General features: G+C 46.5%; 1 protein-coding gene across 1 annotated transcript in view; it reads left to right on the forward strand.

Moving 5' to 3' along the window:
• Positions 1-12819, forward strand: part of LOC308096665 (cytochrome P450 26B1-like) — a gene marked incomplete at its 3' end in the record, with an annotated part of 37400 nt that overhangs the window by 19610 nt on the left and 4971 nt on the right. Inside the window, exon 10 of the mRNA XM_080444077.1 lies at positions 11474-11561. Coding sequence (XP_080300203.1) covers positions 11474-11561 — 88 coding nt within the window. The remainder of the gene's footprint in view (positions 1-11473; positions 11562-12819) is intronic.

Here is a 12819-nt window from a genome sequence, read left to right on the forward strand (position 1 = left end):
TGAAATAGGAAAATGACCTCAGAAATGAATTCTCAGCACCATGAAATGTAGAGAAAGTGACATTATGCAACAGTCTAGTATTAAAAGAAGCTGTGATGTGACATTCGTCGTTTCCAGTGAGCACCATGTTGGATTTTCTGCACTAAGGGGCCAGCCCAACTTGTATGAAATCACGCACACACACACACACACACACACACACGCACACACACAGATTGACCCTCTTATAGACGGCCTCCTACAGAGCCGTGCAGTAAAAAAAAAAGAATGACAAAAGCCAGATACGTTGAAAATTAACATCAGACTCTTCAGGTTCGTCAAAAGTGTCCTTCTTTATAAGTGACCGGAGTTGTGTTCAGGAACAGCACTGGGTGTTTTCCTGCTGTTAAATCGTGTACTCACAATGCCTTGAGTAATGTGCTAATGGACTGTTTCGGTGTGGACATACGGCGCCCTACACACAGCGCAATGCACGCTGTACTGTATAAGTGGCGGCTCTGGTTTTTAGGTCTTCTCTTTGACTGTCCTAGGACCACCATCCTTTAGGTCTGCTCTTTGACTGTCCTAAGACCACCATCCTTTAGGTCTGCTCTTTGACTGTCCTAGGACCACCATCCTTTAGGTCTGCTCTTTGACTGTCCTAGGACCACCATCCTTTAGGTCTGCTCTTTGACTGTCCTAGGACCACCATCCTTTAGGTCTGCTCTTTGACTGTCCTAGGACCACCATCCTTTAGGTCTGCTCTTTGACTGTCCTAGGACCACCATCCTTTAGGTCTGCTCTTTGACTGTTCTAGGACCACCATCCTTTAGGTCTGCTCTTTGACTGTTCTAGGACCACCATCCTTTAGGTCTGCTCTTTGACTGTCCTAAGACCACCATCCTTTAGGTCTGCTCTTTGACTGTCCTAGGACCACCATCCTTTAGGTCTGCTCTTTGACTGTCCTAGGACCACCATCCTTTAGGTCTTCTCTTTGACTGTCCTAGGACCACCATCCTTTAGGTCTTCTCTTTGACTGTCCTAGGACCACCATCCTTTAGGTCTTCTCTTTGACTGTTCTAGGACCACCATCCTTTAGGTCTGCTCTTTGACTGTCCTAGGACCACCATCCTTTAGGTCTGCTCTTTGACTGTCCTAAGACCACCATCCTTTAGGTCTGCTCTTTGACTGTCCTAAGACCACCATCCTTTAGGTCTGCTCTTTGACTGTTCTAGGACCACCATCCTTTAGGTCTGCTCTTTGACTGTTCTAGGACCACCATCCTTTAGGTCTGCTCTTTGACTGTCCTAGGACCACCATCCTTTAGGTCTGCTCTTTGACTGTCCTAAGACCACCATCCTTTAGGTCTTCTCTTTGACTGTCCTAAGACCACCATCCTTTAGGTCTGCTCTTTGACTGTCCTAAGACCACCATCCTTTAGGTCTGCTCTTTGACTGTTCTAAGACCACCATCCTTTAGGTCTTCTCTTTGACTGTCCTAAGACCACCATCCTTTAGGTCTGCTCTTTGACTGTTCTAGGACCACCATCCTTTAGGTCTGCTCTTTGACTGTTCTAGGACCACCATCCTTTTCGTGGTGTTGGTGTTGGTGTTGGTGTTGGTGTTTTCTTTTTTTCCGTTGGTGTCGATGTTTTCTTTTTTTTCGTTGGTGTCGATGTTTTCATTTTTTTCGTTGGTGATGATGTTGGTGTTGATGTTGGTGTTGGCGTTGGTGTTGGTGTTTTCTTTTTTTTCGTTGGTGTTTTCTTTTTTTTCGTTGGTGTTGATGTTGGTGTTGGCGTTGGTGTTGGCGTTTTCTTTTTCTTCTTCTCCTTTTTTTTCTTCTCCTTTTTTTTGGTCTCCTTTTTTTTCGTCCCCTTGTCTTTCGTCTCCTTGTCTTTCGTCTGCTTGTCTTTTGTCTCCTCTTTTTTCGTCTCCTTTTCTTTCGTCTCCTCTTTTTTCGTCTCCTTTTCTTTTGTCTCCTCTTTTTTCGTCTCCTTTTCTTTTGTCTCCTCTTTTTTCGTCTCCTCTTTTGCCGTCTCCTTTTCTTTCGTCTCCTCTTTTGCCGTCTCCTTTTCTTTCGTCTCCTCTTTTTTCGTCTCCTTTTCTTTCGTCTCCTCTTTTTTCGTCTCCTCTTTTTTCGTCTCCTTTTCTTTTGTCTCCTCTTTTTTCGTCTCCTTTTCTTTCGTCTCCTCTTTTTTCGTCTCCTTTTCTTTCGTCTCCTTTTCTTTCCTCTCCTTTTCTTTCCTCTCCTTTTTCTCTTCCTTTTTTGTGTGGCCACCAACTTCTTCTAGTTCTGCAACTACTACGCTGATCTTCGTGGGTAACATCTTCATCGGGAGAGGCTTTCTATTAACAAAGTATGGAATGAGTTTGTCTCTGAAGTTGTGTTTGAAGGTGTACAGGTTTGTGCTGGCATCAGGATCAGAGAAGGACAGCCTTCCTTTTTTCCAGTCCAGACTGACTCTGATTCTCTGGGGCGCGTGCTTCACTGGGAGAACCTGGAGGACCCCTTGTGAAGACTGGGTACTGTATTCGCCTTCCTCTAACCGTATTCTCCAGAATTGACCCTGTCCGTTTCCCTTCCTCTGGAAAGACTCTTCCAAAAGGCCTAGTGCCCACCGGCTATTTTCTCCTACTTCAACATCCCAGCTGTGAACTCCCGAGTCAAAGCCCTCAGAGCCAAGGACATAGCCAAAGTGGTCAAATCTCTCTGGGTTGTCGGGAAACGCCTGTCTTTTCCCACCTGTCACACTGGCCAGATCATTAGACAGGATGTATATAGTGTGGGCAGTGTTGGGGTCCAGGAGTACGGGGGTGTAGGAGACCGTCTCCTTCATCTTGTCCCAGACTGTGAAGGTCAAGTTTCCCAGGTGCTTGACCTCGTCTATCAGTGCTCCCGGGACCGGCTGGGGGTCCCGCAGTGTGAGCTTGAATCGTCCCTTTGTTGTCTTGTAGTTCCGCATGAACGCGACGCTCTCGGCTCTCAGCTCCTCCTGTATTGTGTTGATTGTTTTTGAGAGGGTCGATATCCCTCCGTTCAGATCCTCAATCTTCTCCTTCATCGTCTGACTCTTTGTCGACTCTTCCTCCCTCAGTGCAGTGATCCGACACTCCTCTTCATTGTGTAGAAACCGATGAAGCTTCTCAAACTGCTCCTTAATCTTCCTTTCTGTGTCCTGGGTCTGGACCTTAATGTATTCTGCTATTTGTTCATAGTTTGTTTTGAAATCATAAAAGGCCTTCAGTTTCTTCTCCAAGACCTTGAGTGACTTCCCGACGTTCCTCTTGTGATCGAATGCAACTTCCTCCACGGGTTTGAACGTGTGCTTGGTGTGTGCGTTAGAGTCTCGACACACGAGACACGCCGGCTGTTTATCCTCCAGACAGTAGAGTTTGAGTGTCTCGTCGTGTAAACTGCAGAGTACACCTACAGGCCTGGTCGGAGACCTCGATGGGGGCCTCGGCGTTGGGGGCCTCGGCGTCGGGGGCCTCGGCGTCGGGGGCCTCGGCGTTGGGGGCCTCTCTTTACCGCAGTGGCTGTGGCTACATGACTGGGAAACGGGGTGTTTGAATACGTCACGACGACACACATGACAGGACGAATCGTCTTCTGACTGCAAAGCCATTTAGTCTTCTGAATGAAGGTTGTATGTGGGTTCAAGGTCAACGTTCCCTCCGGTAGCTGTGGAAATATTCAGCGAGTTCCACTTGTCTCTCGAGTTTCCGTGTGCGTGTGCGTGTGCGAGTGCATGTGTGTGTGTTTGTGCTCTTGTTCCGGTTTCAAATTCCAAAGTCCAATTTGTAGTTGACGTCACGGTTATGTCAGTGTGACGTCATCGCTGTGGAGAAAGAACTATACATCCATGAGATACGATACGATACTACGATACGATAATACTTTATTGTCAGTTTGCACTGAAATTTTTCTTGCAACCCAACAGCCATGTATGCATCATATAACAGTACACACATTTGACATGACACAAGAAAACAACAAAATACATACATAAAGACATGCAAAGACAAGAGCAATGTCCACCACTCAGCCTACCCCTGGCCTATAACTCCTGATTAAGCCTCAATTTCGTCTGATGGACAAAGGACCTCCTCAGTTTGACCTTATTGTATGTAGGAACACCGTATCTCCTTCCTGAAGGCAGCAACCTATATTCTCCATACAAAGCATGGCTAGTGTTTGAAGTGATATTCCTTGCCAACCTTATCATACTGTTATTATACGTAGATGTATAGAGCCTCTGAAGTGGTTGTCCAACAATCTTTGAACAAATGTTCACTTGCTGCAGCAGTTGTGACTTTAAAGCTACAGACAGACATCCTTACCAGGTGGTACTACAGTACTGCAGAACACTCATAATAACAGAAGTGAAAAACAAAAGAAGAATCTGTCTACTAGCACCAAAAGATCTCAGACGGCGAAGGAAATAGACTCTTTGTTTTGTCTTCTCGCAAATTACAGGCCCATCTCTAACCTACCATTCCTCTCCAAAGTGTTGGAAAAAATAGTCGCCACCCAACTGCAACACCACCTCAACAACAACAACATCTCCGAAAAATTCCAGTCTGGTTTCCGCTCCGCTCACAGTACTGAAACAGCACTGGTCAGGGTCACCAACGACATCCTCACTGCTTCTGACAATGGCTCCCCCTCCCTCCTCATCCTTCTGGACCTCACTGCAGCTTTTGACACTGTTGATCACACCATCCTCCTCAATCGTCTCCACTCCACCATCGGACTCTGTGACACCTCCCTGGACTGGTTCCGGTCCTACCTGACCGGAAGGACTGAGTGTGTCTCCATGGGAGGTGCTCATTCCCCCACCCAACCCGTCACTTGTGGTGTACCCCAAGGATCCGTGCTTGGCCCCACCCTATTCACCCTGTATATGCTCCCCCTCGGCCGTGTCATCAGCAGGCATGGACTATCATTCCATTGCTATGCTGATGACACACAGCTCTACATAAAAATGGACCCCCCCTGTCCCCCCCGCTCTGCAGTCCCACTGTCATCCCTGTCACCATCACCTTCATCCACAATCACCATCTGCCTGGAGGAGATAAAGGCGTGGATGAAACAAAACTTTCTACAACTCAACAGCTCCAAAACCGAGGCCATTCTCATCGGCACCCCACACCAAGTTAAATCATCCCCCATAACAAGCATCACCTTCACCGGCCAGGACCTTCCCCTCTCATCAGTTGTCACCAACCTGGGCGTCAAAATGGACCCCTGCCTCAACTATGAGACCCACATCAAACACCTCTGCAAAACATCCTTCTTCCACCTTAGAAATATAGCTAAACTCCGCCCCACCCTCACTCTTCCTGATGCCGAAAAGTTGGTCCACGCCTTTGTCTCCTCCAGGTTGGACTACTGTAATGCACTTCTCGTCGGGATCCCTAGCAAGAGCCTTCAAAAGCTCCAATACGTACAGAACAGCGCTGCTAGGATCCTGACGAGAGTGCGCAAATACGAGCACATCACCCCCATTCTCAAATCACTGCACTGGCTTCCCATCTCCTCCCGGACAGAATTCAAAATCACCCTGTTAACACACCAGTGTATCTACGGAAATGCCCCCCCCTACCTCAAGGAATTGATTGAACCACAAACCGCCACCCGCAGCCTCCGCTCCGGAAATACCAACAAGCTGAAGGAACGGCACACCAACCTCCGCACTATGGGAGATCGAGCTTTCTGTGCAGCTGCCCCCCGGCTGTGGAACTCACTCCCAGACCATCTCAGAGCTCCTCAGACTGTGAACACTTTTAAGAGAGCACTAAAAACCTACCATTTTAACAAAGCATTTGGTTAGCTTTTTAAGCCGGTTTTAATAACCCTGCCTCTCCTTTTTTAAACGTGCTTTTAAACTTGTTTTTAACCTGTTTATACTTTTTGATTATTGCAAATGGTTTTCTTTATCTTGTTTTATTATGTACTGTAGCACTTTGAGGTTTGTTTCAAATGTAAAGTGCAATACAAATAAAATTTATTATTATTATTATTATTCTTACCCACTGATTCAATCTGGTCTTTCCATGACAAAAGGTGGTCTATTACTACTCCTAGGTATGTATACGAACATACCTGGTTGATCTGTTCACTATGAATAGTAATGGGGGATCTGTGTATCTCTAGTGGAGCACCAAAAACAATCTCTTCTGTCTTTTTTGTGTTAATGATAAGAGCTCACTCCACTCCACTCCACCACCTTATTTACTCTGTGTTGGTGCAGTCCAGGATCACTGGAACTATCCAAAAGAGAAATCAAGACTGTATCATCAGAGTACTTTAGAATGTATTGGTCTGGTTTGTCAGTGTGACATTCAGACAGACATTCCTCAGTACGACAGCTGTCAGTATAAAGGGTGAAAAGTACAGCTGAGCTTACACAACCCTGCGGCGCACCAACATTAGTAGTTAATGCTGAGGAGAGGGTTTTGTTCACTTTCACCCTCTGTACTCTGTTAGTAAGGAAGGAAGCATACCAGTGAATTAAGTATGAATTCAGTTCCAACTGTACCATCTTTGACACCAGAATATCAGACTGTATTGTATTGAAGGCTGAAGAGAAGTCTAAGAACAGCACCCTTGCATGATTCTTATTAGACTTATCTAGGTGTTTTGTAATGAAGTGGACCAGTGTGACAACCGCGTCCTCTGTACCGCAACCTTTCTTATAAGCAAACTGACAGGGGTCACATTTGTCTTTAGTTATACTCACAAGATGTTGCAACAATATTCTTTCCAGTGATTTCATGGTCACTGAAGTGAGAGCTATGGGTCTATAATCCTTATGTTCTTTTGGACATTGGATTTTGGGTAGTGGTTTTATGTGTGAGGTTTTCCAACACAGAGGAATTATGTGTGTATCTACAGATGTTTGAAATATTGGTTGCCACACAGGAGCCAACTCAGATGCAAAGTTTTTGAGGAGAAAAGCACTGCACTCGTCCGGCCCATTAGCTTTCCTTGTGTTAGTACACCGAAACACTCTCCTGACATCCTCTTCAGTGATGATAATTCTGTCTGAGGGGGCAGGTGTTACAGCCTTCAGTATTTCAGTGCACTTAGAGGAATCACCTAATGATTCGAATCTGGCATAGAAAGTATTTAGGTCATTGGCAAAGCCAAGTTCATTGTCTGTCACAATAGGTTTGGTTGGGGATGACATTCCTGTCATGGATTTCATAGTATCCCACGCCTTTTTGTGATTTTTGGCCTCTAGATGCTGTCTATGTGCCAATTTTGCCTGACTAATTTTTTTTTAAAGCTTTTTTTTCGGTCAATTTAAGTACACCGAAATCTTTTTTATGAAGGCTGTTTTCCTTTCATTTATTACATTCTTTATGTCCTTGGTCACATATGATTTATTGTTCGGATAGATTTTAATTTCCTTTGTAGGAACAACCAGCTGTACACAAAAATTCATGTAATCATATGTAACTGTGGTTATTTTGTCCAATGAACCATCTCTAAAAGTGTCCCAATCTGTACAGTCCAGGCATGCTTTTAGTTGTTCCTTGCTTTCATTTGTCCATTTCCTAACTACTTTCTTCTCCAGCTTTCCTCTCTTCAGTTTTGACTTATAGACTGGAGTCATGCACACAACATTATGATCAGAGGTCAATATAGGCGGGCCTACCTTGGCAACATATGCGTTTGGAATGTTCACATAACACTTGTCCAGAATGTTATTTTTCCTAGTCGCATCCTTGACATGCTGTTTAAATCCTGGCAACACAGTGTCTAGATAACACTGGTTCAAGTCTCCAAGCACGATTGCTGGTACCTCTGGGTACTGTAGTTGTAGTCCATGTACACAGTCAGCAATTGTTTTTGCTGCCTGTGCGGCTCTTCCTGGCCCTTTAGGAGGCACATAGACTAGGAACAGCAGAATGCACCCAAACTCGCGGGGAAGATAGAACGGTCTTAAAGTCATGCCCAGGATCTCCACGTTGGGATCGTCGCATATCCCGAGTTTGACGGAATGGGATCGACACCAGAGATCATTAATGTACACACATACTCCACCGTAACCGCTCCCTCCACCTCTGTCCAGTCGCACCAGAGTGAATCCGGGGACCTCATAGAGTGAGTCTTGGTTTTGATGGCTTTAACCAGCTTTCAGTGAAACATAACAGTGATGCCTCACGAAATTCATAGCTGTACCTTGTGTATGTTCTTATCGTGCTGATTTTGTTTTCCAAGGATCGCACGTTGGCCAGAACGATAAAGGGGAGCGGGGGGCGGGTGAATCTCCTCCGTAATCGGTTCCGAATTCCCCCTCTTTTTCCTCGTCTCCTCCTCCTTTTTCCTCGGATCAGCTCCACGGGGATGTCATCCAACACCGGCAAGTGGACGTGGCCCGCCGTTGTGTTCGGCTCCGGCGGCCGTAGTGCCAGTAGTGCAGCTCGGCTGTACACACGGGCGATCCCGGTCGCCCCGTCTTCACGCCAGATGTTTGCCTCGAGCCGGGTCCCCGGTTCTACCGACCAGCACTTTCCACAGGAGTTACTAATACACAGGATCAGTAGAGCTACCTCTACGGCTCTCATCTTTGCGATCTTGCACATCTTTACATGTAACGACATATAGACACACGGACAACACAAACAACTAAACACCAAGGCATACAAGGCACGCTGAGGTCACGGTGCAGCCACAGAGCAGCGCACACGGAAGCTCAGAGCAGAGCAGCGACGTCACGGTTCGCCTCCCGGCCCCGGTCTATGGGTCGGAAGTGTCCATAACCTATTAAGACCTGGAACGCATCTGTGTCACTTTTTGATTTGAGCTCAAAAGCATTATTTTGCACTCTGGCTCTTCAAAAATAGCAGATCTACAAGCTCATGGCACGGCACCGAGTGCCGCGCCATGAGCTTGTAGATCTGCTATTTTTGAAAAATCGTGAAAATGTGTGCAAATCTTTGAATATATATATTTCTAAGGTGAACATTTTTAATTCAAATCTTTGCTTCTGAATCCTAACAGTTTAAAAATAATAAATAAATGATGTCGCAATAATATCAGTGGTTGATGAATTTGTCCGTGAACCCCCTCCATCTCAAATTCCAGGGACCCCCAGAAGCAAATATTTGAGTTAAAAATGTATATACATATATATATGTATATATATATATATATATATATATTCAAAGATTTGCGCACATTTTCACTCCCCCCCCCCCCAATGGCAGATCTACAAGCGCGCTATGAGCTTGTAGATCTGCTATTTTTGAATAGCCCAAAGAAATCTAAAAATGACACACAGATGCGTTCCCGGTCTTAATGGGTTAATAAGCAAGACAATTACTGTAACCCCTAACTGCTCCTCCCGCACACTCATCTTAACCATCTGAGCAGCCATCTGCTGGGTGAGGCTGAAACTGAATTCCCCACGAGACTAACAATGGTCTCCATTTAAGTTTCCTTGTTCTTTCCTTTCCCATCCTTTTTGTTGTTTGGTGAAATAAATCACGTTTCTTCAACAAACAGTGACATTGTAGCATTTGTGATGCGCCCTGTGGGTGTACATGATGCACCCTGTGGGTGTACATGATGCACCCTGTGGGTGTACATGATGCACCCTGTGGGTGTACATGATGCGCCCTGTGGGTGTACATGATGCGCCCTGTGGGTGTACATGATGCACCCTGTGGGTGTACATGATGCGCCCTGTGGGTGTACATGATGCACCCTGTGGGTGTACATGATGCGCCCTGTGGGTGTACATGATGCGCCCTGTGGGTGTACATGATGCGCCCTGTGGGTGTACATGATGCGCCCTGTGGGTGTACATGATGCGCCCTGTGGGTGTACATGATGCGCCCTGTGGGTGTACATGATGCGCCCTGTGGGTGTACATGATGCGCCCTGTGGGTGTACATGATGCGCCCTGTGGGTGTACATGATGCGCCCTGTGGGTGTACATGATGCGCCCTGTGGGTGTACATGATGCGCCCTGTGGGTGTACATGATGCGCCCTGTGGGTGTACATGATGCGCCCTGTGGGTGTACATGATGCGCCCTGTGGGTGTACATGATGCGCCCTGTGGGTGTACATGATGCGCCCTGTGGGTGTACATGAAAACCCTTTTGTCTCTGTGTGGTTTAGAGGCCCCTTGATGTGTGATTTCAAACATGAAATCGTGACTTTTGCAGTTTTCTTTGTCAAATGGGCCCCTCCCGCAAACTTTGGAAGGCGTATGGAAGAATCTGAATGATACGAGCGTAGCAGTAGTGTCTCAGACCCTGATGACCAAAAGTCCACTCTCTCCCCCGGCTAAGGGGGGATTTACCCTTTAGGCTAGTGCAGGGGTGGACTGGCCATTTGGCGTACCAGGCAAATGCCCGGTGGGCCGCGGGCCAGTTTAATCAAATATTTTTGCTCCCGTTTTAGGATTATTCCGGTCATTTCAGGGTTGTGTGGCCCAATTATTAGTTACGTTAATGTTTGGGCTGGGATGCTTTCCAGCAGGGGCCTCAGTGCGGCTGCAGAGTTCATGTGCAGGGCTGGGCTGAAACAGTGAAACGCCCCCCCCCCCCCCCCCCCCCCCGTTGACAAAACGATCCGGGGGGTGGTGGGCCGGTCCGGACCAAAATGCCAGGGCTGAATTTTGGTCCCAGTCCGGCCCTGGGCTAGTGGATACAATGCAGCATTAGGGACACTGGCTGGTGAAGAGGCTGGCATCGTCATCATCGCTGTTAGAGTGGCTGGTGGATGGTGCTGTCTTAAAAGAGTATTTCAACAGACACGCCCCTGTCCTATATAAACCCATTGTAACTTCAAACCCAGTTTGAACCACGTTAGACTCATTGAAAACACACGTCCCTGGTTCTGGTGACTGATGTTGTCCTATTGCGTGAGGGGGCCGTGTTTTTCAATAACCTTTTTGCATTTTTGTATTTCTAGGCCCCCCCCAGGGCCTAGTATAGCACCCTGGGGGACTCTAGTTAACTGTGTATGGCAGTGGTTTTCAACCTTTTTTGCGTCAAGGACCCCCTAATTGACACACATTAGCCTAGGGACCCCCATTTGAAAAGATATGCCAAGACCCCCAATAAGAGGCGATTTTTACGGCTCTAGCAGTGATTCTAAACCATTTTAATTTCAAGGACCCCCAGTTTAACATGCATTAGGCTACAGACCCCATTTAATGGCATTTCTATCTCTGGGACCCCAATTTAAATTATAAAATCAATGTTAATTTAACTCTGAGAGTGTACAAATGCACACTCTCAGAGTTACAGACCCATAAGGGTCCATATGGTTCCTATCTATCATTTAGCTGGGGACCCCCTGAAACTCCCTCAAGGACCACTGGTGGTCCCGGTCCCCGGACCACTGGTTGAAAACCACTGGTGTATGGAGTTTAAGTGGTTAAATGAACACTGGGGATTTGACAGTGTATTTGATAGTAATCATTTAAAATGTATTATTATTTATAGGAATACATTTTTGTGTGTGTAGGAACCAGGGTCAGGAACATGTCCTGTGTTGTCTGGGCAACGGACCGCGCAACTGCATAGGAACCCAACTCAACGAAGTCTTCCTCAAGGTGACTGTATGCTTCCTTTCCTCTGTCACCTTTACACCACCTCTCTGTCTGCATGCTTCCTTTCCTCCGTCACCTTTACACCACCTCTCTGTCTGTATGCTTCCTTTCCTCTGTCACCTTTACACCACCTCTCTGTCTGTATGCTTCCTTTCCTATGTCACCTTTACACCACCTCTCTGTCTGTATGCTTCCTTTCCTATGTCACCTTTACACCACCTCTCTGTCTGTATGCTTCCTTTCCTATGTCACCTTTACACCACCTCTCTGTCTGTATGCTTCCTTTCCTCTGTCACCTTTACACCACCTCTCTGTCTGTATGCTTCCTTTCCTATGTCGCCTTTACACCACCTCTCTGTCTGTATGCTTCCTTTCCTATGTCACCTTTACACCACCTCTCTGTCTGTATGCTTCCTTTCCTCTGTCACCTTTACACCACCTCTCTGTCTGTATGCTTCCTTTCCTCTGTCACCTTTACACCACCTCTCTGTCTGTATGTTTCCTTTCCTCTGTCACCTTTACACCACCTCTCTGTCTGTATGTTTCCTTTCCTCTGTCACCTTTACACCACCTCTCTGTCTGTATGCTTCCTTTCCTATGTCACCTTTACACCACCTCTCTATATGCTTCCTTTCCTCTGTCACCTTTACACCACCTCTCTTTCTGTATGCTTCCTTTCCTCTGTCACCTTTACACCACCTCTCTGTCTGTATTCTTCCTTTCCTATGTCACCTTTACACCACCTCTCTGTCTGTATGCTTCCTTTCCTATGTCACCTTTACACCACCTCTCTATATGCTTCCTTTCCTCTGTCACCTTTACACCACCTCTCTTTCTGTATGCTTCCTTTCCTCTGTCACCTTTACACCACCTCTCTGTCTGTATTCTTCCTTTCCTATGTCACCTTTACACCACCTCTCTTTCTGTATGCTTCCTTTCCTATGTCACCTTTACACCACCTCTCTGTCTGTATTCTTCCTTTCCTATGTCACCTTTACACCACCTCTCTGTCTGTATTCTTCCTTTCCTCTGTCACCTTTACACCACCTCTCTATATGCTTCCTTTCCTCTGTCACCTTTACACCAACTCTCTGTCTGTATGCTTCCTTTCCTATGTCACCTTTACACCACCTCTCTGTCTGTATGCTTCCTTTCCTATGTCACCTTTACACCACCTCTCTGTCTGTATGCTTCCTTTCCTCTGTCACCTTTACACCACCTCTCTGTCTGTATGTTTCCTTTCCTCTGTCACCTTTACACC

Source organism: Gymnoscopelus braueri (genome assembly GCF_963280865.1).
Source record: "Gymnoscopelus braueri genome assembly, chromosome: 12".
NCBI classification, from domain to species: Eukaryota; Metazoa; Chordata; class Actinopteri; order Myctophiformes; family Myctophidae; genus Gymnoscopelus; species Gymnoscopelus braueri.